The sequence below is a fragment of the Mollisia scopiformis genome, assembly GCF_001500285.1.
Source record: "Mollisia scopiformis unplaced genomic scaffold LY89scaffold_1, whole genome shotgun sequence".
NCBI lineage: Eukaryota > Fungi > Ascomycota > Leotiomycetes > Helotiales > Mollisiaceae > Mollisia > Mollisia scopiformis.
Window position 1 is genome coordinate 2,712,128 of NW_017263581.1, and position 19,830 is coordinate 2,731,957.

Consider the following 19,830-nt stretch of genomic DNA (forward strand, 5'->3'; position numbering starts at 1 on the left):
CCAAGATCTTGATCCTTCGTTTGGTCTGCAGTTTGAAGGTCTGTCACATCAAGCATATCTCTGGGCAGTCGAGCCGATATCAGCTTCACAATCGTCATTTGAGCTCAAGTGCTCAATCTATATTGGACTTGTCAAGTATGATCACCGATACAATATGAATATTTGTGGGGTCTCCTGACGCACTTTCAAAGACCACATCTGATTGATCGACGACATACTGGACTCGATTGTCGTTCCCCCTCTCCACAATTCAGTGTCTCACGTATCACGTGGAGTCATGTACTGACTTGACCCCTGGAACATTTCGCTTGGCGTATTCTTTACTACCATGAACTATGAGCACAGAAATCTCCGAAGAGACAGATAAACATCCGCAAGTAATGGGTTGCGATTTCCAAGTCAGAACATTTCATGCGTCGTCTGCTTCAAACCCTGCCTCAACCGTGTTTCGAAACTAGAAACGCCAACGACGTTCCCGCTTTCAGGATCACCTCGCGAGCAGAACGGCCCATCTGTGCGTTCGCGTCCGGGTTCTTCAAATCAATCAATGCCTACTCTCATGCGTGTTTAATATCTGATGTTCTGGTAGGGCGACTTTTGGAATATCGTTTCGTCGGCTGCGGGAAGTATCGAATTCATGACCCATTCTTGTTACAGCCCTTGCCGCAAGGCCGTGGCCTCGACTCCTCTCCTTCCTTCCTTCAATGATCTTCTTTTGGAGATCTCGAGAAACCTCCCGCTGGCCGGTCTGTATCGAATTTTCTTTCTTGCTTCGAAAAGCAAGGAATTTCCAGCCGTCGCGTTTGAAGTTTATCAATTACAATATTAATGCTTAATGAGCGAGGGGAACATCTTGGCCTCCTATGGTCATGAGCAATAACGTTCAACATGTCTTTGATCGATGACGAGCCGTCGAGTGTCATTCAGTCCAAGGGACCAGCTATTCTGCTTCCAGCCGAAGCAATTGGAAATGTGGTCACCAAAACCAATATCCTCATCTCAAGCCACCGAGATTTCCTCACCAACCTTCCACAAGGTGATGTCGACATAACGACTCCAGCACAAAGTCTCATCACGCCACCTCCGTCCCTCAATCCACGATACGCCTCTCCATTACCCCAAATCATTGGTGTTCTTCCAGAATGCAGTAGCGCCGTCTCCTCAGCTTCCAGTGTCGGTGCTGCATCGGTGGCAAGCCTCTCGAGTTCTCTGATCAGTGTCTCGTCGACCTTTTCGCAGAGTATCGCATCATTAAACGCCGTCGTACAATCCGCTAACTCAGCATCATCTTCAGCAAACAGTGCTCTATTAAGTGTCCGAATCTCGGCATCTTCTGCAATCAGTTCAGCCAACTCAACAGCAGCTTCAGCCATAGCGGGAAGCACACGTGCAACTTCAGCACTTTCATCAATATCCTCGTCAGCGTCATCAGCAATTGCCGCAGCTCAATCGAGCGCGAGTCAGAGCGTTCTGTCTGCGAACAACGCCCTATCTTCGATTCAGAGCAGCGCCAATGCTCAAGCTATCAGTCTCAATTCAGCGGTGGCGAGTGCAAATGCGTTGGCCAGTGATGCAAAAGCCACTGCTACTTTCGCTATCGCTCAAGCACAGGCGTCTATTTCTTCATTGAGCGTGAGTTTCCCTGAATCTTATGTTTGGCCGTGGTACTAACTATGGAAAAGCAACAAGCATCCGCAACGGTAGCTGCTTCAAGACTTGCAGCAATGAACACGACGAAATTCGCTTTAGCAATCACATTCGCCATCCTGGGCTCTTCGATAATTTCAATACTAGCGTACTATCTGATCTCTAGATATAGACAAAGAAGGAGAGAAGCACGCCAACTAGCTTTAAAAGAGAAGATCATGAAAGTGAGGCATAATTCAGACGAAAGCGAAGGAGCAGGTCCATCACTATCCGATTTTCCAATGCCAGTAGGAAGAAACACTTGGAGTCGAGGCAAGAGCATGGACGAAAGGCGAACATGGACACGAGATGGGCCCGACGCAAGATCTACTGTTTCCACCGAAATGCCTATTCAAGGAGCCCGCAAGACCTGGGCTCCTAACGTACCCCGAACTCCTGGTCGAGCCTCGGCCGAGTTTCCCTTTGCGCAAGGAGGAGACAGAGCGAGGACATGGGGTGGCAAAGACGAAAGCCGAACGGTGACAGCAAACGACATGGATGAAGATGGAAATACCGCCATCATGAGTCCCGCCCGACCAGGCATGATCAGGAAAAACACTCTAACGTACGATCCCGAGCATCCGGAACGACCACCAAAGTTCACGACTTGGCTAGAAGATAGTTTCAGGGCCGTGAGCCCGTTTCCGAGGATTGGAGAGGTGAATGCTGCTCAGCCGGAGGTGAAACGGACAACAATGAGGAGGAGCGAAGCGCCTGGAGGTGGGGTTGGAATGGCGATTTGAAGATGATAGAACAAGAAGTAATATTTTTGTATATATTTAGTAATTTCGACCGATGCCTATTGATTGGGCTTGTCTATATAATAATTCAGATTTCTAAATACGGCTCGCTGTACTGTCTACTGAAGTGAATTCAGGGACAATGTCGCTAAAACTTCAGCGCTTGTCACTAAAATCAGCGACTTCCCCGCCATTGGCACATTCCAAAGTCGCTGATTGCTGAGTCCCCAATACTCTGCGTCTTTTCCCCGTCACATTGAGAGAGATAGAAGTGACAAAGAAGAGCTTTAGATACCGATGCAAATCTTATTAATTGTAAGCAGCTCATTGAGTGATCCAGAAGGTCTTGTTTCAAACACGTCGAGAATTTTCGTTCGTAGGCTTTCCTTTTGCGAGATGCACACATCAGGCTTTCGTCACTGCCAGGCTCTAGAACGAACGAGCATAATACTTTAGTGAGTAAATGACAAACGAAATCTTACGAAGTCTAGTTCTTAATTATGATTATACTTTGCTTTCTCACCCAAGGAGGCTTTACTCGTATTCTAAAGGTAAAAGCTCCTAAAATAATGCGGAAATGATCCGCAAAATCAGGCAGCCACACAGCACAGCGTTACATCTTGCCGCTGTTACTATTCTCTGCCGTGTTTTTTTGTACGACTAGCACTTCTCACTTCAACTGGGCGTTCTTTCGCCATGTCATGCACCCTCGATTTTATCAGGATGCTGCTTGAACACAGCTTTCATCCGTTCGTCCCGTAACATCACAATCATGTTCCATAATGCGGAGACTAAGCCTCCCGTCAAGCAGAGGGTCTTCACCAACCTAGGAGCGGGCTGCGGGCTGCTGCTAGCCCTGCTGGTAGCTTTATCCTCGCCAGCCTGGTACCCGCTTCTCGCTCTGTACAACTTCTTGTCCCCGGATTTCGAAGAATCCTTGATCAAAGGGTACAAGCGACCAGTCATTGGGCTGAAGTTGTGCTGGCGATGCAAGGCTTTGAAGTATCGACTCTGGGAGAAGACCAGACATCATCCCAATTACTCACGATTACGATCTTCTGCTGCAAGTGGATGTTGGCTATGCCAGGCCATAGACTATCAATGGGGGGTCGCACTGCAAGATCACAATCAACCTCCTGTGTTGACGGACCCTTCTGAGTTGCGGATGGGGAAGACCCCTCATTTACTTCTCTGGTTTGTAGACCATACCATTACAGCGAGTGGTTATCTTGACGATTTGCGAGGATCTGGTAAGCTCATTTGATATTACTTTAACCCAGGCTAACAGGCATAGACTACTACCAATATATATATGGTCCGCAACCTCGCGCTTTACAAGAAGACCCCTCTTCAAGACCCACTTTCGATCTCATCGATGGATGGCTTAGTCTCTGTAACAGAAGCCATCATTGTTACCAAGGAGAGCACAGCTTCCCAACTCGAGTCGTTGACGTCAGCGGATCAAGTCCTCGACTTGTCATTGGAGATGGTATTGATGCGCCCTACATAACCTTGAGTCATTGTTGGGGAAATGTCCAGCCGCTGATCACAACCCGAGAGACTCTTGACGACAGGCTTGAGGAAATTACCTTCCAATCATTACCAGAGCTATTCCAAGATGCAGTGTTCATCACGCGACAGCTTGGAATTAGGTATCTATGGATCGATTCGCTATGTATTGTGCAGGATTGTGAAGATGATTGGGCTAGAGAGGCCTCGAAGATGGGAAACGTATATCGCCATGCATACCTCACGATCTTCGCACTAGATGCACCCAACTCTCATCACCGAATATTGTCCTGTAGACCTCGAGCAGCTGAGAAGGATATCAGTGTGGAAGAAGTCGAGTTACTTGCGGTAGGCGATAAGCATGCGATCTTCAAACAGTCGCCATTATGCCACAGGGCATGGGCGCTTCAGGAGAGATTATTGTCCCCTCGAGTCTTGTTCTACAGTAAGACAGAGATCTTCTGGGAATGCCTTGCTTGTACTGCACGAGAAGGAAGCAAGAGGATCAAAGCTTACAGGCCCTCCGAGTATTCCTACACAAGCTATGAATGTCCGGATGTGAAGAATTGTCTCATAATCCCTCGAGGAGACTCACCTTCAATGCCCCTGTCCCCTCCTTCAGACTGGTACATCATTGTGGTCGAATACACTCGCTGCTACCTCACCAAGCCGACGGACAAACTGCCAGCGTTGTCTGGTCTGGCCGCAATCTTCCAAGCCAATACCGGGTACTCTTATATGGCTGGACTTTGGCAAGAAGATTTTCGCGACGGCCTCTTATGGTATGTGGACTATACACAAAACCAAGTTCGCCATACTGGGACTGAAAATCCAGGTCCATCCTGGTCTTGGGTCTCTTCGTGCCGTCCGGTCTTGTATGTCACAGTGACGGGCTCTCGATCTTCAGCTAGATATGCCCCTCACAGAGATCCGAAGCTTGTAGGTTCGATTTCTACCCAAAAGAAGACAAGCAATCCTATGGGAGAGGTCTTGTACGACTCTGTAACAGTGGAAGCGGATTTCGAAATTCTCGAACTGCTCAACGACGGTCTGGGTATCAGCATCTGTGACAGCACTGGGACGAAGGTTACCTTGTTCCTTGACGATTGTAATGCAGTACACCAACCAGGAACACAATGTCTGGGTCTCTTTCTCACTACCAGGGACGTTCATTCTCCAAATTACGGCCGAGACAACGATGTTGGAAGTAGGTTTAGCGGAATCAGCTGGACGTATTTTCTGGTCATTGTACAAGACCCGAAACGCAGTGGGTGTTGGAATAGGATTGGGCTTGCTCGATGTTCCGAAAGCCGAAGGCTTTTTTTGCAAGATACCGAAAGGATGGCATTCGAGCTTGTTTGATCTGGATCTGGATGTGAGCATCATGAACACACAAACGGTTGTCTTGGAAGTATAAAAGTTGTCCAGCTTGAGTTAAGGGATGAGATCTTCAAGACCAGCTGCTTCATGCTTCTCAGTTTTGAGACATCAGGAAATTGGACGCTGCCTCCCTTGCTTCAAAATACAAATTGCGAATTCAAGCACGCGTCACGCGAGGAATGCACACCGACAACATACAAGAAGCACAAGCAAGCTCAGGAGAACTTTTATGAACCTCACTCGATCATTCATCATCATAGCTCTTGATATACGCAAAAATGAAGACAAGCTTTGCCGACCTCATTTTTCTCCTCTTCACATCAGCATGTGCATTTCCTACGGGACCGAAGTAAGTAATCTGAAGTCCAAGCCGGTGCAGATACTGATGTAGCGATAGGCTAAGCGCAATGGTCGCAAACCATGAGATGCGAGCTATGGAACCTCCGGGATGGGGAGGAGGAGTTCCTGGAGGATACGACCCACCTCCTAAGGGTGATGGCCCTCAACCTCAACCCAAACCTACAATATCTCCAGCACGCATCATCACTCCCACACCAACAGGTCAACCTGGATGGGGGAATGGCCCTGGAAACGACAAACCGCCTACGTACAGTCCTCCTCCAAGCCCAACTGGCTGGGGTGATGAACCAGGGAACGGAAAGCAACCTCAGTTCAGCCCACCTCCCACTCCCACTGGAGATCAGCCTGGTAGGGGTGATGGGCCCGAACATCAGAAGCCTTCGAAACATAGTGATCATCCTTCTCCAACGAAGTGGCCAGTCAATGGGAAACCACCTACGTACAGTCCCCCTCCGCACGGAGACAGTGGGAAGGACTGGCCTGGTTCTGGGAACAAAACTGGACATTTTCCGCCAGGCCATGGGAAAAACAGAACCCATCATGGAAACAACGATGGCTGGAAAAGCAAGGCTGGTTGGTGGGCATGAGGGAAAGATTGTAGGATCAATTGCGTTGGGCAACGGACCGGCGCAAAGGCTACTTGTCGTTGACTTTTCGATGGAATTGATTATCTGTTGGAGGAGATTGAGGAAGAGCGTCCCTGAATGGATTCTGGAACCATTTTGAGTGGATAGCGTTGCGCTTGCAACATTCTTGATCGGCAAAGTGTATTTTATCGAAATATTTTGAATTGAGAGAAATAATTACATAATTAACTAATAAAAACATTTCTTAGTAAATTAATCAGAGATTTTGCCCCTTGAAGCAGTTTAGTCAGCAAAGAAGGGCAGGCTAATGGAAAATGCTTATCTGGGAACTAGATGTCCAAATTCAAGGTTTTGAGTTGCGAATTTGGTGTTGTCACCAATTTTGGTTCACGATCAGATTTCAATGGCCAAGGATCAGCCTCAAATTGGGTACTGAGATCCGTGACTTGATACATAGATTCGCTTGCTCCTTCCTCGGCTGGCATTTGAATATGAAACTTGGGGTACAAGTCTCAGCTGTTCGAGAATGAATAGCCTTCGAATGAGTTGAGGTAGTTGTACATTTGACATGTAGAGATAATTCAATCATCCTCTGTCCATTGTCGTATGTGAAAGCCCCAACCATTGTTTCAAGATGATCCAGACAATCAATACTGGTGTTCAGCTAAATGAAGCCTCACATTAAAGACATTGATGTTAGCGGTTCAACACTGAGGAACACTCTTTATTGATGATTTTCTGGTCTGGCCTTGCAAGATAAAGGAGGAAAGATGTCCTGGGATGAAAAATAGTCACAAGGACACCTTATGGATTATGGTCACGTGTACTACTACTGGGTTTGCTTTGAATAGGTCACACGACCTTCTCTTGTCGATTTGTGTTCTGATGATCCAAGCAGATATCTTCTATGTTTGAATCGGTTCTCTTTTTGCTATCATTCAAGCTATACGGTTCTCAGCAGGACTTTCCGTAATACAAATAGCTTCATTTCTAGGACAAAGACAAACTGGGATTCACTACACAAGTAGTTGAGACTTTGCCGTAATTCCGTCCCAAAAATGTGGAACCAATGGACTAATATGACTTGTGACAGCGGGTCATCCCCAACAACTTCGCTGACGAGGGCGGATGCTGACTCCTTTTCTGATGTCAAAGCAAAGTGTTTGACTCTGTTTGCATATTTTCTGCCAACCAAAGAATTGATAAAGTCTTGAATCCCCAAGCCATGGACTTTCATTCATTATTCTCCTTGTCTATTTTTCAACATACCATCATCTAATGAGAGGATATTCAAATGGGGCTCTCGTCATATAAGACATAACCAGAGTTGATACGATGACCCTGTCAGTGAACCGTACGACAAGAACCCTGGTTCTTTCAAAGAAACTCAATTACTAGGAAAGTTTATTCAGCAACGAAGCTACGTCCCAATCGTTAAGTCTTAATTGTGACTTCATCAAGATAGCCATGTACTTCGAAGAGATCTTGCTCTGAAAGGTGCTAGTCTTGGATGAAAGTGAGAAGTCGGCAAGTGGTACAGGCTCCAGAAGAAGACCTTTGAGGCAAGTGTAGCATGAGTCTGCTTCCAAGCATGGGACCTGTAAATCCAGTGTCGTGTTGTAAACCAGACCAGATTGGAATTCAATACAACGCCGATTGTGAATGACCAATTAGCATTCATAATTTGAAAGGTGAACAGCTCGCTATATACATACAAGTACTTACTAAGGATTCACCATTACATAGAAATATTTAAAGTCATAAACGTATGATCAAAACGTACGACTAAACATTTACTAGAACCTGATACACAAGCCATGGCTGCTCGTCGACTAGTCTAAAGTTGAGCCGACTTATTTATCGATAGTCGGCTACAACCTGACTCCTTTGATAGCCAAAGAGTAGCCGCAGAGTATGCTAAGCTAAAAACAACTCTGGTAGAGTGTTCGGGCCAATCAAGAGAGACTTTCGGGAAAACCTTCACCCTCAACGCAAGCGATACAAGCCGGCCGCTAGCTAGACACTTCCTCCATATCTTCCACCACCTAAGCCCCCCAAAAGTCTCTTCCGACCACTCTTCTAACCGTCTCCTACAACCTCTGCCAACAGCATTTCTTCAGAAGAACAAAGCAGAAAGATGGCGCAGAATTCACTTACCTTGCCCGCAACCCTGGTAAGTACAATCAAGATGGCAAAAACCAATGTTTTCCCCAGCAGCTTTCCGGCTCCTCTTATCAAGCGCACCCAAGCTCCTCAGATCGAAAGCACATCACCTTCGCAGAAATGTCTTTCCAAGAAGCCTCTGCTAACACCTTGTAGGTCTATGAAGGCCGTGAATATTCCAGATCAGGCATAAAGCCATTCATCCTCACCATCGAGCTGGTGGAAGTAGTTCCGTTCGACGAAGATGATACGAGCGAGGACTTGCCCGAACCCGCAGGATATGGACCCCAGCAAGTGGTATGTAGCCCATTGCTTTGTTGAAGATTGATCTTACTGACTATCTCAGGTGTTCGGTGGTGTTCTCTACTTCCTAGAATCAACCCCTCCTCACGAGATCGAAGACTCGGTTTTGCGAACTGTCGAGAAAGACGTCGCACTTCAACAAGCTCAGGTACTGCAACCTCAGCCGCAACCCCTTCAGGCCGCACCACCACCACGACTCGCCAACCAACATTTCCCTGCAAATCGTGGTTTCTCGACTGGTCCAACTAACAGAGCCATGCCCGCCCGCGCTCGAGTCACGACGGCGAAGAAGTTGCCATATCTATTCGACATACCAGCATCTCAGCAGGCGGGTATTCAAGTCATCACCCCTTCTCAATCCAATCCAGTTGTTCGCATTGTCAATGGCAAGCGCATGAGGGCTAGATGGACCAACGAACACACTCAGTATGTCAAATTCTGCCCTTTTTTTATATCCCATCTAGGAGCCGAGATAATCGAGATCATGCTTGGGAACCGCTTATCAAAGGAGATGTGTCTCAATTCTTCGGATAAGCTCCTCGGCTCCCAGATCTCTGTCAAAACTGTTACTGATCTGTCTGTAGATACCTGGACGAGTTGATATGGTTGGGTATGTTGTTGACGAACCGTCGTCTCGAGGTCCGAGATTTTCAGGCTGTTACTGAGGCCTTGCACCGAAGATTTCGTGGAACACCCGACTACACAATCAGGGGTTGGAACACCGTGCACAGCTATGCCACGAGACGTCCTACTTACCCCAAGTTTGTGAACCATGTGCTATCGCTCCCTTGAAAGCGGAATGCGAATGGATTTGGTTGTTTGTCGTTAGGGCGAGATACAAGGCGGGATTGATTAGGGAGTTTTACAATCAGCGTGGCGTTAGAGTGGGTGCTTTCATAGTGGTTGCTTTCTCTTGCTTACCTGTCCTGTCGTTCAAGCCATGCATTCACACAATGATGCAGTATGGAGATGATAGCAATAGACTTTAGTGCTGATTTTGACATCCTAGGAAAAGAGTGATACAGTTCAAACTTTCATGTATGATTGTATGTGAAAGGTCAAGCCCATGAGCTTATGATTCTATGTCCTTCACCAAGCTTGAGGACGTTTAGATAAACGTATAACCTAGGTCAATGACCAATGCATTACTAAGCAGACGCGTCGTGTCCTGGTGCGTCTAGTGGCGTCACGCGTCTCCCGTCTTCCATAACCGTTATTTCACCACACTTGAAGTAGGTATCCTTTGCATAAAACAACCAACACTATGCATGTCGAAAGAAAGTCTTTCCAATTCGACGGCGGTGATATTAAGGCACAGGCAACTCTGAACAGCGAGCAAATCGATTTTGAGGTCTCCTCACACACCCTATCCTTCGCTAGCGCAGTCTGTAAGTCTCAAATTCTAGGAGCATATTCCTATTCCTTGCTGTCTCGGGCGTCATACTCTGCAGTCGGCATTTTCCTATGCACTCCATTGCACATCAACAAAATATACAATTGAGGCTTACTGACTTCGAGATTCTGAAGAAGTTCGTTTTCCCTCTATTTCCTCGCCTGCCTGAGACCCTCGACACTTCAGGTATCCCACCGCCCAGCAAGGAGAAACCTTCTCCCGACTTTGATTATGTCCTCGATTTCACCGAAGATAGAGCCGATGCCCTTTTGAGACTGCTCCGAATTGCACATCTAAAGTTCGCAAACATTCCCAAACACCTTCCTTACGAAACACTCCATGGCGTTGCCGTTCTTACAAGGACGAAAGTATTTCGCAAGGCGGCAGGCAACACTTCAAAGCGATGTGTCCTCCATTCGAAGCAAGCGCTTTCGCGAACGCTACTAGGACGCTTCCAACACCTGGTTTTCCCGTCGGAAATTCGGGACATAGAGTGAAGGACAGTTCTTGAACAGCCAAAAAGTGGATCCTACCCCAAAGAAGAATGCAGCACGGCTCCACCATGATAGTGTCACTTGGCGCTTGACATGTCAGATTGAAGCTATTTCCGATGACAAAAGCTTGCGTTGGTCTCGAAGGCCTTCCGTGTCATTAATCGCTATTTTAATCCCTACGCCACAACTTTGCATGCGCAGTACGCCTCAATTCATATATTGAGGATGATGAGGCTCTGAACCCAAGTAGGTGCCATTCTTCGTACACAGCCAAGTCGGGTCCGCTTTTCCACAATCGGACAGCCTGCGCCTCTCAATACCCAAGGGTCTGCAGTAGCTGTGCTATTCTTTCCTTTTCCTTGATGTTTATCTCCGCATTCTGGCCCCCACAACCCACCATGAGTTCAGGAACGTCTCTTGTTGGCTCAAACAAACCTACTTCTGAAACGCATGGCATGGGACCCATGGCACTGCGAGTCCCCTTATTAATAATAGTCAGCCCTACTGTCCCTTTGAAATGTTTGCGTCTTTGATCTCTCAAAATGGCTGATGCCAACTTCAGTACTTTGGAGGCCGTCAATCCAGGATACGAGCCATTTCGGCAGGGCAAACCGCTTCCAACGGACTCTGGCAAACAGGTGGTAACAGAAGAAGCAGGAAAATATGTTGTACCTGTCGTCCCATACAGCGATGGCATCGAAACCACTCCGGTCCAAAAGTATCCAACGGAAGTGCAATATCATGAACCACCTATCTACGACAAACAACCAAATGGAAGGAACCGTAAATGGCTATGGATCGGAGGTGCCATATGCCTGATTGTGGTTCTCGCAGCTGTTCTTGGTGGAGTGCTTGGGTCTAGGAAAAGCAGCAAGTCGTCAACATCTACTCCAAGTTCTACGCCATCGAGCAATGCTACTTTACAACATCAGATTGCTGCTGTGGCATTTCCATCTAACGATATTAACAACACCCGAGTTTATTATCAAGCGAATGACGGAACACTCGTGGAAGCTGCCAACTCGGCAAGTAACACGACATGGGGTTTTACTTCGATCGGGCATCCAGAGAAACTTGACAGCTCTTTGGCTGCTGCAGTTTCAAGACCCGGTTTCCCTCTTGTAGGTTTTCCCTCAATATCCCCGAGCCTGCCTAACAACCCGCAGGAAATCAGTGTTTACTATACCGACAACAACTACCTGCTGCAAGACATAATCTATAACTCGACCACGAACGAATGGAACTCAGGCACCATTTCAGGGAGCAACTACATAACACACCCCAATTCCAGCCTGTCCGCGACGTACAATCAATGCCGTCGCTGTGCTAATACAACTATCGTGGCCTATCAAGATATCAATGGCTTTGTCCAGGTCGCCAATTTGACCTCTTCTGGTTGGACTTTGACACAACTCAAATTTGATGCATATACTGGAACAGGACTGGCTTTACAACCTTTCTATCGTGCAGGTTCGCAAGATCAAATCAACCTATATCACCAAACATCGGATCTCAACATCACCCTCGGGAGTTGGGATCCGACTCTTTCGAATACTGGAGGTAAGTTGACGATCCTAATCTGCAAATACAACTGACAATGTCAGTCGATGGCTGGTCGGACACTGAACAGGTGTATAATGTTGGCGTTGCAGGCACGCCACTTGCTGCAGCTTCGTCCTACACGAATGTGACCTCAGGATTTGAGTCATGGATTCAAATGTTGCAGCTCTCAACCACTGGCATTGAAGTTAATACGTGGTCTGGAAATATCAACGACTGGCTAGACCAGTACAATCATCCTTCACCAATGGCCAATTCAAGCGTGAACGTTAAGGAGTATGATTCGATAGCTGTGACCGCTATCGGAAGTGCATTTGCTGTTGTGAAGTCGTCGGGAAATGACTCTATACAATCATGGCAAGTCAGCGATGATCTTCTCGACTGGACTTCAACGGGAACGGTAGCAGTTTGGGCCTAGAATGGTGCATTCCGAAGTTTTGGGTGTTTTTCATGTAGGTAATTATTGCAGCGAGAGGCGTTCTGGTCGCGGCTTGTCCACGAGCAATGCAAATTAATTCCGTATTTGAACACAGACGTGAGCACCGTGAGCATCCTGTAAGTCGGGCATCTATTCTTCCGTCCGCTTCACGCAAATCATATATTTGAGGAGAGATCCCCTCTTCTATTTGGAATTTAAGTCAAATTTTCTCTTTCGTTCTCGACTAAATTTTGCCAAGGTGCTCAATCTTTTTCTTTCTCAACTAGAGAAGTAGGCTCATTCCTTCCGCTACTTCGGCCAATGTAGAAATCTTTCGAAATGGGTGTGGACACCATCCTAGACATTTATCCTGTTGTTAATGCACCCATTGCAATCTAATTCAACTTCCGGCTACAAATCACGTGGTATGAAACATCCACCAAACTTCCGAAAAGAACGCTCCCGGCTATTCAACGGCATCTCATCTACAGACTCTTTTATTGTGCTTATTCTGCAATATCCGGTCAAGTGACGAGGAACATTGGAGGACCACCATATGCAAGAGTATAAATATGCTCGACGTGGCAGCAAAAGTTGGAGCGTACATTCACGCCGCAATTGAAGAAGGAAAGATGCAATACTTCAAGGTTTTTCTGAGGTTTATGTGCCCTCTGCTCTTTATGACTCTCGGGCAATGTCAAAATGCATCAAGTACCATCTCTATAGCCCGCCCAACCAAAGCAAGCATTCTGACCAAAAACTAGCTCCCACACGCTACGGTGTGGTCATCTTCCCAGGCTTTGAAGTCCTTGACGTTTTCGGCCCCCTCGAGGCGTTCAACGCGCTTTCCTTGTCATACCAGCTCAACCTCACTCTAATAGCCAAAACCCTCGACCCTGTAACCTCCAAACCACAATCCGCAGCTATGAACCTCTTCAACTCCACTTTTGGGGAGTCGATTGTTCCCACACATACCTTCGACACTGCGCCAGACCTCGACGTCCTTCTTGTCCCGGGAGGTCTTGGGACTCGAGCACCGTCTGCTCAATTAGAATCTCTGATTGCGTTCATAAAAGAGAGGTTCCCGAAGCTCAAGTATCTGATTACAGTCTGTACTGGTGCTGGACTTGCTGCAAGAGCTGGCGTGCTGGATGGCAAGCATGCTACAACTAACAAGAAAGCCTGGGTAAGTACAACAGCGTGGGGCCCAAAAGTAAGGTGGGTAGCACAAGCAAGGTGGGTGCAGGATGGAAATGTTTGTAAGTGTTTCCAGATATCTGGCCAGAATCTTTACTGATGCGAATGCAGTCACCTCATCAGGTGTTTCCGCTGGAATTGATGTGACGATGGCTTTTATTGATACTGTTTACGGAAATACAACGGCGACGAGCGTTGCCAATTACATGGAGTACGAAAGGCATCCGAACTCAACGGATGATCCTTTTGCGCCTCTGTATGGATTGACAGACGCAAACAACTCAACCAATCAGAAGTGACTCACTTCCGACTTTTCACAGCTGCAGCTTGGATGAGGTTATGAGGTAGCTTCGCGGTAGTGAAGGACACGGATGGTTTCAATGTCATTAATTTGAGCCTACATCTTGTGTTGTACAAGATGGTCACAAAGACTTCGTACTTTGGGTCCTGTATCACTGGATGTGAAGTGAACAATGCTTGCCTGAATAAAGAAAATCCAGAAGCGGAGGTACTTTCTTCAAAAGACTTCGCAAATGACGAGTACTGCTCGTTGGACAAGGATAGCACATTATGCGCACTTGGAAGTCGAATAATATAAGCAAACCATAGGTCACTGAACATAATCCCAGACTACCATATGGTACCATATTTTCCGAGGAGAAAAGTGAAGTACAAAATTGCATACCGAAACAAAAATATGGTGAATTATGATGAACTGGCTGATGCGACCATCTTTTCAATCCTTCCTCTAACTTGACAGTGACACATAAACACACAGAATACAAAGGCAAATTGCATTAGTGACGAGGTACGGGCAGAAGCAGTGTACACTCGAGGGTATTCGCATCTTGTAGTTACAAATATAAGTACACTCATATCACCTATGAAGCTCCTAGAGTCTGCAACGCTGCCCTTAGTTCTTTGACTGCCGTCTCGGCGTCTTCAAAATTCAAAGCTGATATGGCCCACCTCGCATGCTTCTGAGCCTTCGCTATAGACATATCATCTGTGATTAGTTGGTCTTTGCGAATAGGTGCAGGAGCTTGAGCTGGTGCAGGGGCAGGTATATGGCGCTGCGGAGGAGGCTGATACTGTTGTGGGGGCGGTTGATATTGTTGCGGTGGAGGCTGAAATTGTGGAGGAGGCTGCTGGTGAGGAGGTTGGTATGGCGACTGTTGAACAGGAGGGGTATACGCTGTGACTTGTGGTGGGGGTACATGTGGCTGCTGAGCAGGTGGCGACTGTCGGTAGAAGTCTTGAGGTGGCATCGGCGGATCATCTGGAAGTGTAGGAGGTGGAAAGGATTCAAAGTCTTCAGGCGCTCTAAACCCTGGGGGAGCTGATGGTTGCTGGGGGAGATTTAAGACGTCAGGAGGCGCTGTCGGCAATGTAGGTTCCTGGTTCTGCGAGGTAAATGTGGGCACTTCGGGGAAATATCCACCTCCAACAGATCCAGTTCTCTCATTCGGTGAAGGTTCCAGTGGGGATACATTGTCGTCCTGGACAGCTGTGTATGGAAATCCGTCTCGAGGATATGGTTCGAAGTTACCAGGAGACCCTCGAGCTGACACCTCTGCAGATGGATGTAGCGACTGATCAATCGAGGACTGCCTCGCAATTCGTGCTTCGACTTTGTCCTGCTCGTCTGGCACATCCTCCACAGATGCTGGTTGTGGTTTCGAAGGGCCTTCGAGTTGCTGAACTTCTGGATCATTCGGATCGAGCTCTGGCAGAACCTCTTCTTGAACAGGATCTGGTTTTGGATTGCTTTCGTTGGGGTCTTTCCCTTCTCTGATAGCCCGCACTATCCTGACTGCATTCCATTTCGCATACTTGATCTTGGATTGTGTCTCTGCGTCTGGCGTTCCCCATATGTTGACGAGCTCGAGAAAGGTAGCTGCAGCTTGAAACGTATCTGCTGTTTGCCTGCAAGTGTTAGAAAGCCTTCCCTCAAAGATTAAATGCCATACTTTGTGACCACATTCGCCTTCACAGCCCTGTCAGCTCTGAAGAATGTCTCCAATCCAAAGTGCTCCACATATGCCTGTCCGGCTGCATCATCCACGATCGCATCGTTGGTCGCATTCTCGGCTTTGATCTAGAGAGTTTCAGCATCTCCCCAAACAGCTTCGAGGAGGAGTGGCCTACCAGCTCGAGCTTGTCCATCAATGTTGTCGTGTACTGAAGGGTTTCTGGGTCGCCATTATGTAGTCCTTTTGCGAGGATCTGGTTGACAATCCAATATTCGCCTGAAAATCAGCTTTTGTATCATATGCGACGTTCGCAACTTACACCAGTATGCTACGACGGGCTTGACAGCCTCTAGCTGGGAAGCTCTGACGATGAATCGTGTGAGGTCTGCAGCCTTCAATTTGGCTGGAATATTCGCCGCCATATCTCCTGTCGCATCAATGAGGAGACGCTGCACACCAAGATATAATGTTGCTGTTGCCTATGACGCGCACGCAGCTCGCAGGCGCGGGGTGATGTTCAATCGAGAGATGTCGATTTGAGGTCGGCTTGGTTGTCCAAGAGTGGACTCGGAATCAATAATCGCCTAAAGCAGCCATTTTCAAACAATAGCCGGATTAGGAAAGCAACCCCACTTGTACCTCGAAGCTTACCCCTGTCGCCCTTAGCTTTTACCCCGGATTTCTGACAAACACGCGACGGTGGCCTTTTCCCCAGAACATCAGGACAGTTTGTCAACACGAAGAGAATAGTAAGCAGTTGCATAGTGATATCGGGTCACTCCTGCTATTCATTACCTTCTTTCCACTTCATGAATTGATTCCCTCTTCAGCTGCTACAGCTTCATCAGTAGTCGAGTAACTCCAAAATGGTCTACACCACAGCTATTGTTGCCGCTCTTCTTGCAGCTCTGCCTGTCAATGCTGGTCTCTATCCCAAGAGCTCCAAAGTTGTTCAAGTTGACGCAAAGAGTTATGACCGCCTCATTGCCCAATCCAATTATACCTCTGTAAGTCTTCATACGCTGCCTGTCGACGTTAGTACTGACCCCGCAGATCGTCGAGTTCTACGCTCCATGGTGCGGACACTGCAAGAATCTCCAACCTGCATACGAAAAAGCTGCCATAAACCTCCTGGGGCTTGCCAAGGTAGCAGCATTCGACTGTGATGACGAATCGAACAAGGCTTTCTGTGGAGGCATGGGCGTGAAAGGATTCCCCACATTGAAGATTGTCAAGCCTGGCAAGACCCCTGGGAAGCCGATAGTCGAAGACTACAATGGAGAACGAACTGCGAAAGGAATCGTGGATGCCGTCATCGACAAAATCCCGAACCATGTCAAGAGAGTGGAGGACAAGAATTTGGAGGCTTGGTTGGAAGAGGCCAACGAAACGGCGAAGGCTATTCTGTTCACGGACAAGGGAAAAACAAGTGCATTGCTGAAGAGCATTGCAATCGACTTCAAGGGGAGCATCAGTGTAGCACAAATCAGAAATACGGACAAGGAGAAGGCTTCTCTGGAACTCTTCGGCGTCAGCAAGTTCCCTACGCTTATTCTGCTTCCAGGAGGCAAGGAGGCCGAAGGAATTGTCTACGATGGAGAAATGAAGAAGGACCCTATGGTGGCTTTCTTGTCACAAGCAGCATCGCCTAACCCCGATCCTGCTCCAGCGAAGGTCAAGCTTCCCAAATCAAAGGACTCGAAGAAGTCTAAAGCCAAAGCCAAGGAATCCTTCGAGGAAGCTTCCAAAACACACGCTTCAGAGGAGGGTAAGACTAATAAAGCAACGGCTACCGATGAGACGTTGGTTGAGGAAGCTACCGAATCCCCGTCACCTGAGGTCGAGACTGAGAAGCCAGTTGACCTTCCAGTCCCCGCTCCAGCAATCGGTATTTTGGAAACAGAGACCGAACTTGAGGCTGAATGTCTGGGTTCTCGTACCGGCACTTGCATTTTGGCTCTTCTTCCCTCAACTCCTGATGAGATCGCTGCTACAGCCGTTGGATCGCTTTCTGAGATTGCTCATAGACATAAGCAGCACCAGCGAAAGCTATTCCCATTCTACGTCCTTCCTGAAAAGAATACAGGGTACAAGCAGATTAAGGACGCATTGGCATTGTCAGATATGGCTATCATTGCTGTCAATGGTCGTCGAGGCTGGTGGAGAACGATTCCAGTCACTGGAGACAAAATCTCTGACAAGGACGTGACTGAGGAGGCAATTGAGAACTGGGTTGACAGCATTAGATTGGGAGAGGGTGCGAAGCAGAAGTTGCCAGAGGGTTTAATCCCCGAAGAACCAGAAGAGACAACAACAGAGGAAGAATCGACCTCATCCAAGACACCAGCCCCGTCTGAGGAGCCTATTGTTGTGGAAGAAGTTAAGGTCGAGGAGAAGACGGAGCAAAAGCCTATTGATGATCACGATGAACTTTGAAGGGCGAACCGTGTGGATGTGACTTGGTGACAGGTCTTTCGGATGTATATTAGCGGGCATTTTGCGAATGAATTTTCCTCAAACTTTTCCTTGCCTGATATCAATACCATAACTCCAGGGTATCATGCTCCATTGCCGTAATGCGTGATCATGCTATAGTTGACTCCCATCCAAGATCTTCTTCCCTCTCTCCTTCACGACCTGATCCAGGATCTCTCTGATTTGCTTACATCCATCAACACCCACAGCAAGCATGCCTTCTAGTCTTCCCCCTTGAACTCTGGTCTCCATGACTAAGACACTCACAGCATCACTCGCGCCCAATGTAGCAACCGTTAAGAAAGGCAATTCCTGCTCCTCTACATTATTCAAATCTAACAACGGGTCTGCTTGTTCGTCATTGCTGCCGTAGCTTGATGTAGAGCCAGCTGTACAGGCACAGATGTAGTCTCGCATTGGAATTCCGGCATCGATCAAGGCGAGAGTGGAAGCATTGATACATGCAGAGAGAAGAGCGCCGTCTTGAGAGAGGACGTGGATAGAGAGGGAGATCGTGCTGTGTGGATATAGATTCGTAAATAGTGACTGGGAGAATGCTTCCGTGATCGTGTTTTGCATCTCTGAGACTCTCCTGTCAAACAGATTAGCTTCAATTCCCCGCCATTCAGCTTAGAAAAGATCCGTACTTATCATTCCTGCCCGTTTTCTTCCTGTCCACACCACTGAATCCAGCAATAGATATCGATACCTGTATGTCCGCCTTCTCGCCGCTTCCCCCCTGTCTTCCGCCTTTTGGCTCTGCAGGTCCCGTCACGGTGCAGATCACCTTAGTATTGCCCATTTCCAGGTATGAGGAACCGTCTGCTGCGGCTTGGGTTCGCATTTGCGCATTGAGACGTCGAAGTTCGTTCCATCGTCGGCCATCGAGGCGGAGAAGTGCGAGGGAGTACGTTGAGGTATCGAGAGGCATTGCGGTTGAATTGTGGTGGTGGGGTTGAACGAAGATGGAAGACGCGAAGTTTTTTTTAAGGTTGCGATTGGGCAACAATGTTCAATTGCGCCCACAATTAAAACCTTGACTTGAGAGTCCGAGTCTGTAGCCGCAATGGTCGCTTTTAGGATCTGGGGCGAAGTTTTAATTATTACGGCTCCCTTGCATCTTCACCTTGTCTGTCTGTCATGCTCGCGAATTTTGATGCTTGCTCTCCAATTCTGAATCTGCTCAAGGTTTGTCGCCTTTGCTGCCATGTATGTACTCTGCTCTCGAAACCTCTATCTGCATAAAATTTGTCGTCTTCACTGTCACCGAAGACTGCATAGCAAACAAGTGGAATTCCATGCGATCAATTGCCTGCTAGAAGACCGCTCCCAGAGGCGAATGGAGAATAGCCATACCACACGGCCTATGTCCAGAGCCGTCAATAAAGAGACTGCAGCCCAAAGACTAAATGTTAATTAACAATAACAATTTAATTAACAATAATAATTTAATTGACAATCATAACTTAATTAATAATAACAATTTAATTAACAATAACAATACCCTACAACTTTTTATAGCAAATAACGCTACGGAAAAAGCTTAGTATAACAAACTACACTAGCTCTACATAACTAAAGCCGCGGCCAGG

At 47.4% G+C, this 19,830-nt stretch overlaps 10 protein-coding genes across 10 annotated transcripts; 7 read left to right on the forward strand and 3 right to left on the reverse strand.

Moving 5' to 3' along the window:
- Nucleotides 1-623: 623 nt before the first annotated feature.
- LY89DRAFT_776748 (uncharacterized protein) lies at nucleotides 624-2,441 on the forward strand. The gene is made up of 2 exons (XM_018222074.1): nucleotides 624-1,632; nucleotides 1,683-2,441. The coding sequence occupies exons 1-2, from the start codon at nucleotides 889-891 to the stop codon at nucleotides 2,427-2,429; spliced, it is 1,491 nt and encodes a 496-aa protein (XP_018079036.1). The 5' UTR covers nucleotides 624-888; the 3' UTR covers nucleotides 2,430-2,441.
- Nucleotides 2,442-3,198: 757 nt separating this feature from the next.
- Nucleotides 3,199-5,297, forward strand: LY89DRAFT_727701 (HET-domain-containing protein; the record flags this gene model as incomplete). Its single annotated transcript, XM_018219185.1, has 2 exons — nucleotides 3,199-3,676; nucleotides 3,721-5,297. 2 exons carry the CDS (start codon nucleotides 3,199-3,201, stop codon nucleotides 5,295-5,297), a joined length of 2,055 nt encoding a protein of 684 aa, XP_018079037.1.
- Nucleotides 5,298-5,593: 296 nt separating this feature from the next.
- On the forward strand, nucleotides 5,594-6,262 carry LY89DRAFT_663403 (uncharacterized protein; the record flags this gene model as incomplete). The annotated part of the gene is made up of 2 exons (XM_018212703.1): nucleotides 5,594-5,664; nucleotides 5,713-6,262. The coding sequence occupies 2 exons, from the start codon at nucleotides 5,594-5,596 to the stop codon at nucleotides 6,260-6,262; spliced, it is 621 nt and encodes a 206-aa protein (XP_018079038.1).
- Nucleotides 6,263-7,608: 1,346 nt separating this feature from the next.
- Nucleotides 7,609-7,975, reverse strand: LY89DRAFT_27709 (uncharacterized protein). Its single transcript, XM_018206426.1, has one exon. It carries the CDS (start codon nucleotides 7,941-7,943, stop codon nucleotides 7,719-7,721), a length of 225 nt encoding a protein of 74 aa, XP_018079039.1. The 5' UTR covers nucleotides 7,944-7,975; the 3' UTR covers nucleotides 7,609-7,718.
- Nucleotides 7,976-8,399: 424 nt separating this feature from the next.
- On the forward strand, nucleotides 8,400-9,520 carry LY89DRAFT_727703 (uncharacterized protein; the record flags this gene model as incomplete). The annotated part of the gene is made up of 4 exons (XM_018219186.1): nucleotides 8,400-8,435; nucleotides 8,582-8,722; nucleotides 8,772-9,154; nucleotides 9,313-9,520. The coding sequence occupies 4 exons, from the start codon at nucleotides 8,400-8,402 to the stop codon at nucleotides 9,518-9,520; spliced, it is 768 nt and encodes a 255-aa protein (XP_018079040.1).
- A 1,480-nt stretch (nucleotides 9,521-11,000) lies between these two features.
- LY89DRAFT_713478 (uncharacterized protein) lies at nucleotides 11,001-12,696 on the forward strand. Its single transcript, XM_018218057.1, has 3 exons — nucleotides 11,001-11,736; nucleotides 11,782-12,175; nucleotides 12,220-12,696. Exons 1-3 carry the CDS (start codon nucleotides 11,158-11,160, stop codon nucleotides 12,591-12,593), a joined length of 1,347 nt encoding a protein of 448 aa, XP_018079041.1. The 5' UTR covers nucleotides 11,001-11,157; the 3' UTR covers nucleotides 12,594-12,696.
- A 591-nt stretch (nucleotides 12,697-13,287) lies between these two features.
- Nucleotides 13,288-14,089, forward strand: LY89DRAFT_572905 (class I glutamine amidotransferase-like protein; the record flags this gene model as incomplete). The annotated part of the gene is made up of 2 exons (XM_018208666.1): nucleotides 13,288-13,852; nucleotides 13,902-14,089. 2 exons carry the CDS (start codon nucleotides 13,288-13,290, stop codon nucleotides 14,087-14,089), a joined length of 753 nt encoding a protein of 250 aa, XP_018079042.1.
- A 382-nt stretch (nucleotides 14,090-14,471) lies between these two features.
- LY89DRAFT_679752 (DUF605-domain-containing protein) lies at nucleotides 14,472-16,297 on the reverse strand. Its single transcript, XM_018213937.1, has 4 exons — nucleotides 16,083-16,297; nucleotides 15,939-16,039; nucleotides 15,761-15,888; nucleotides 14,472-15,716 (listed from the first exon to the last, which is right to left on the reverse strand). Exons 1-4 carry the CDS (start codon nucleotides 16,183-16,185, stop codon nucleotides 14,672-14,674), a joined length of 1,377 nt encoding a protein of 458 aa, XP_018079043.1. The 5' UTR covers nucleotides 16,186-16,297; the 3' UTR covers nucleotides 14,472-14,671.
- Nucleotides 16,298-18,463, forward strand: LY89DRAFT_605486 (thioredoxin-domain-containing protein). Its single transcript, XM_018210395.1, has 2 exons — nucleotides 16,298-16,770; nucleotides 16,817-18,463. Exons 1-2 carry the CDS (start codon nucleotides 16,630-16,632, stop codon nucleotides 18,197-18,199), a joined length of 1,524 nt encoding a protein of 507 aa, XP_018079044.1. The 5' UTR covers nucleotides 16,298-16,629; the 3' UTR covers nucleotides 18,200-18,463.
- On the reverse strand, nucleotides 18,353-19,571 carry LY89DRAFT_634949 (exoribonuclease family protein; the record flags this gene model as incomplete). The annotated part of the gene is made up of 2 exons (XM_018211414.1): nucleotides 18,886-19,571; nucleotides 18,353-18,830 (listed from the first exon to the last, which is right to left on the reverse strand). Exons 1-2 carry the CDS (start codon nucleotides 19,167-19,169, stop codon nucleotides 18,353-18,355), a joined length of 762 nt encoding a protein of 253 aa, XP_018079045.1. The 5' UTR covers nucleotides 19,170-19,571.
- Between the last annotated feature and the right edge of the window lie 259 nt (nucleotides 19,572-19,830).

Coding starts and splice junctions, on each gene's coding strand:
- LY89DRAFT_27709 (XM_018206426.1), bottom strand. CDS start 7,943: ATGAATGCTAATTGGTCATTCACAATCGGCGTTGTATTGAATTCCAAT.
- LY89DRAFT_679752 (XM_018213937.1), bottom strand. CDS start 16,185: ATGGCGGCGAATATTCCAGCCAAATTGAAGGCTGCAGACCTCACACGA. Junction 16,040..16,082: donor GCCCGTCGTAGCATACTGGT/GTAAGTTGCGAA, acceptor GCTGATTTTCAG/GCGAATATTGGATTGTCAAC. Junction 15,717..15,760: donor AAGGCGAATGTGGTCACAAA/GTATGGCATTTA, acceptor TAACACTTGCAG/GCAAACAGCAGATACGTTTC.
- LY89DRAFT_713478 (XM_018218057.1), top strand. CDS start 11,158: ATGGCTGATGCCAACTTCAGTACTTTGGAGGCCGTCAATCCAGGATAC. Junction 11,737..11,781: donor CAAGACCCGGTTTCCCTCTT/GTAGGTTTTCCC, acceptor AACAACCCGCAG/GAAATCAGTGTTTACTATAC. Junction 12,176..12,219: donor GACTCTTTCGAATACTGGAG/GTAAGTTGACGA, acceptor TGACAATGTCAG/TCGATGGCTGGTCGGACACT.
- LY89DRAFT_605486 (XM_018210395.1), top strand. CDS start 16,630: ATGGTCTACACCACAGCTATTGTTGCCGCTCTTCTTGCAGCTCTGCCT. Junction 16,771..16,816: donor CCCAATCCAATTATACCTCT/GTAAGTCTTCAT, acceptor CTGACCCCGCAG/ATCGTCGAGTTCTACGCTCC.
- LY89DRAFT_776748 (XM_018222074.1), top strand. CDS start 889: ATGTCTTTGATCGATGACGAGCCGTCGAGTGTCATTCAGTCCAAGGGA. Junction 1,633..1,682: donor CGTCTATTTCTTCATTGAGC/GTGAGTTTCCCT, acceptor ACTATGGAAAAG/CAACAAGCATCCGCAACGGT.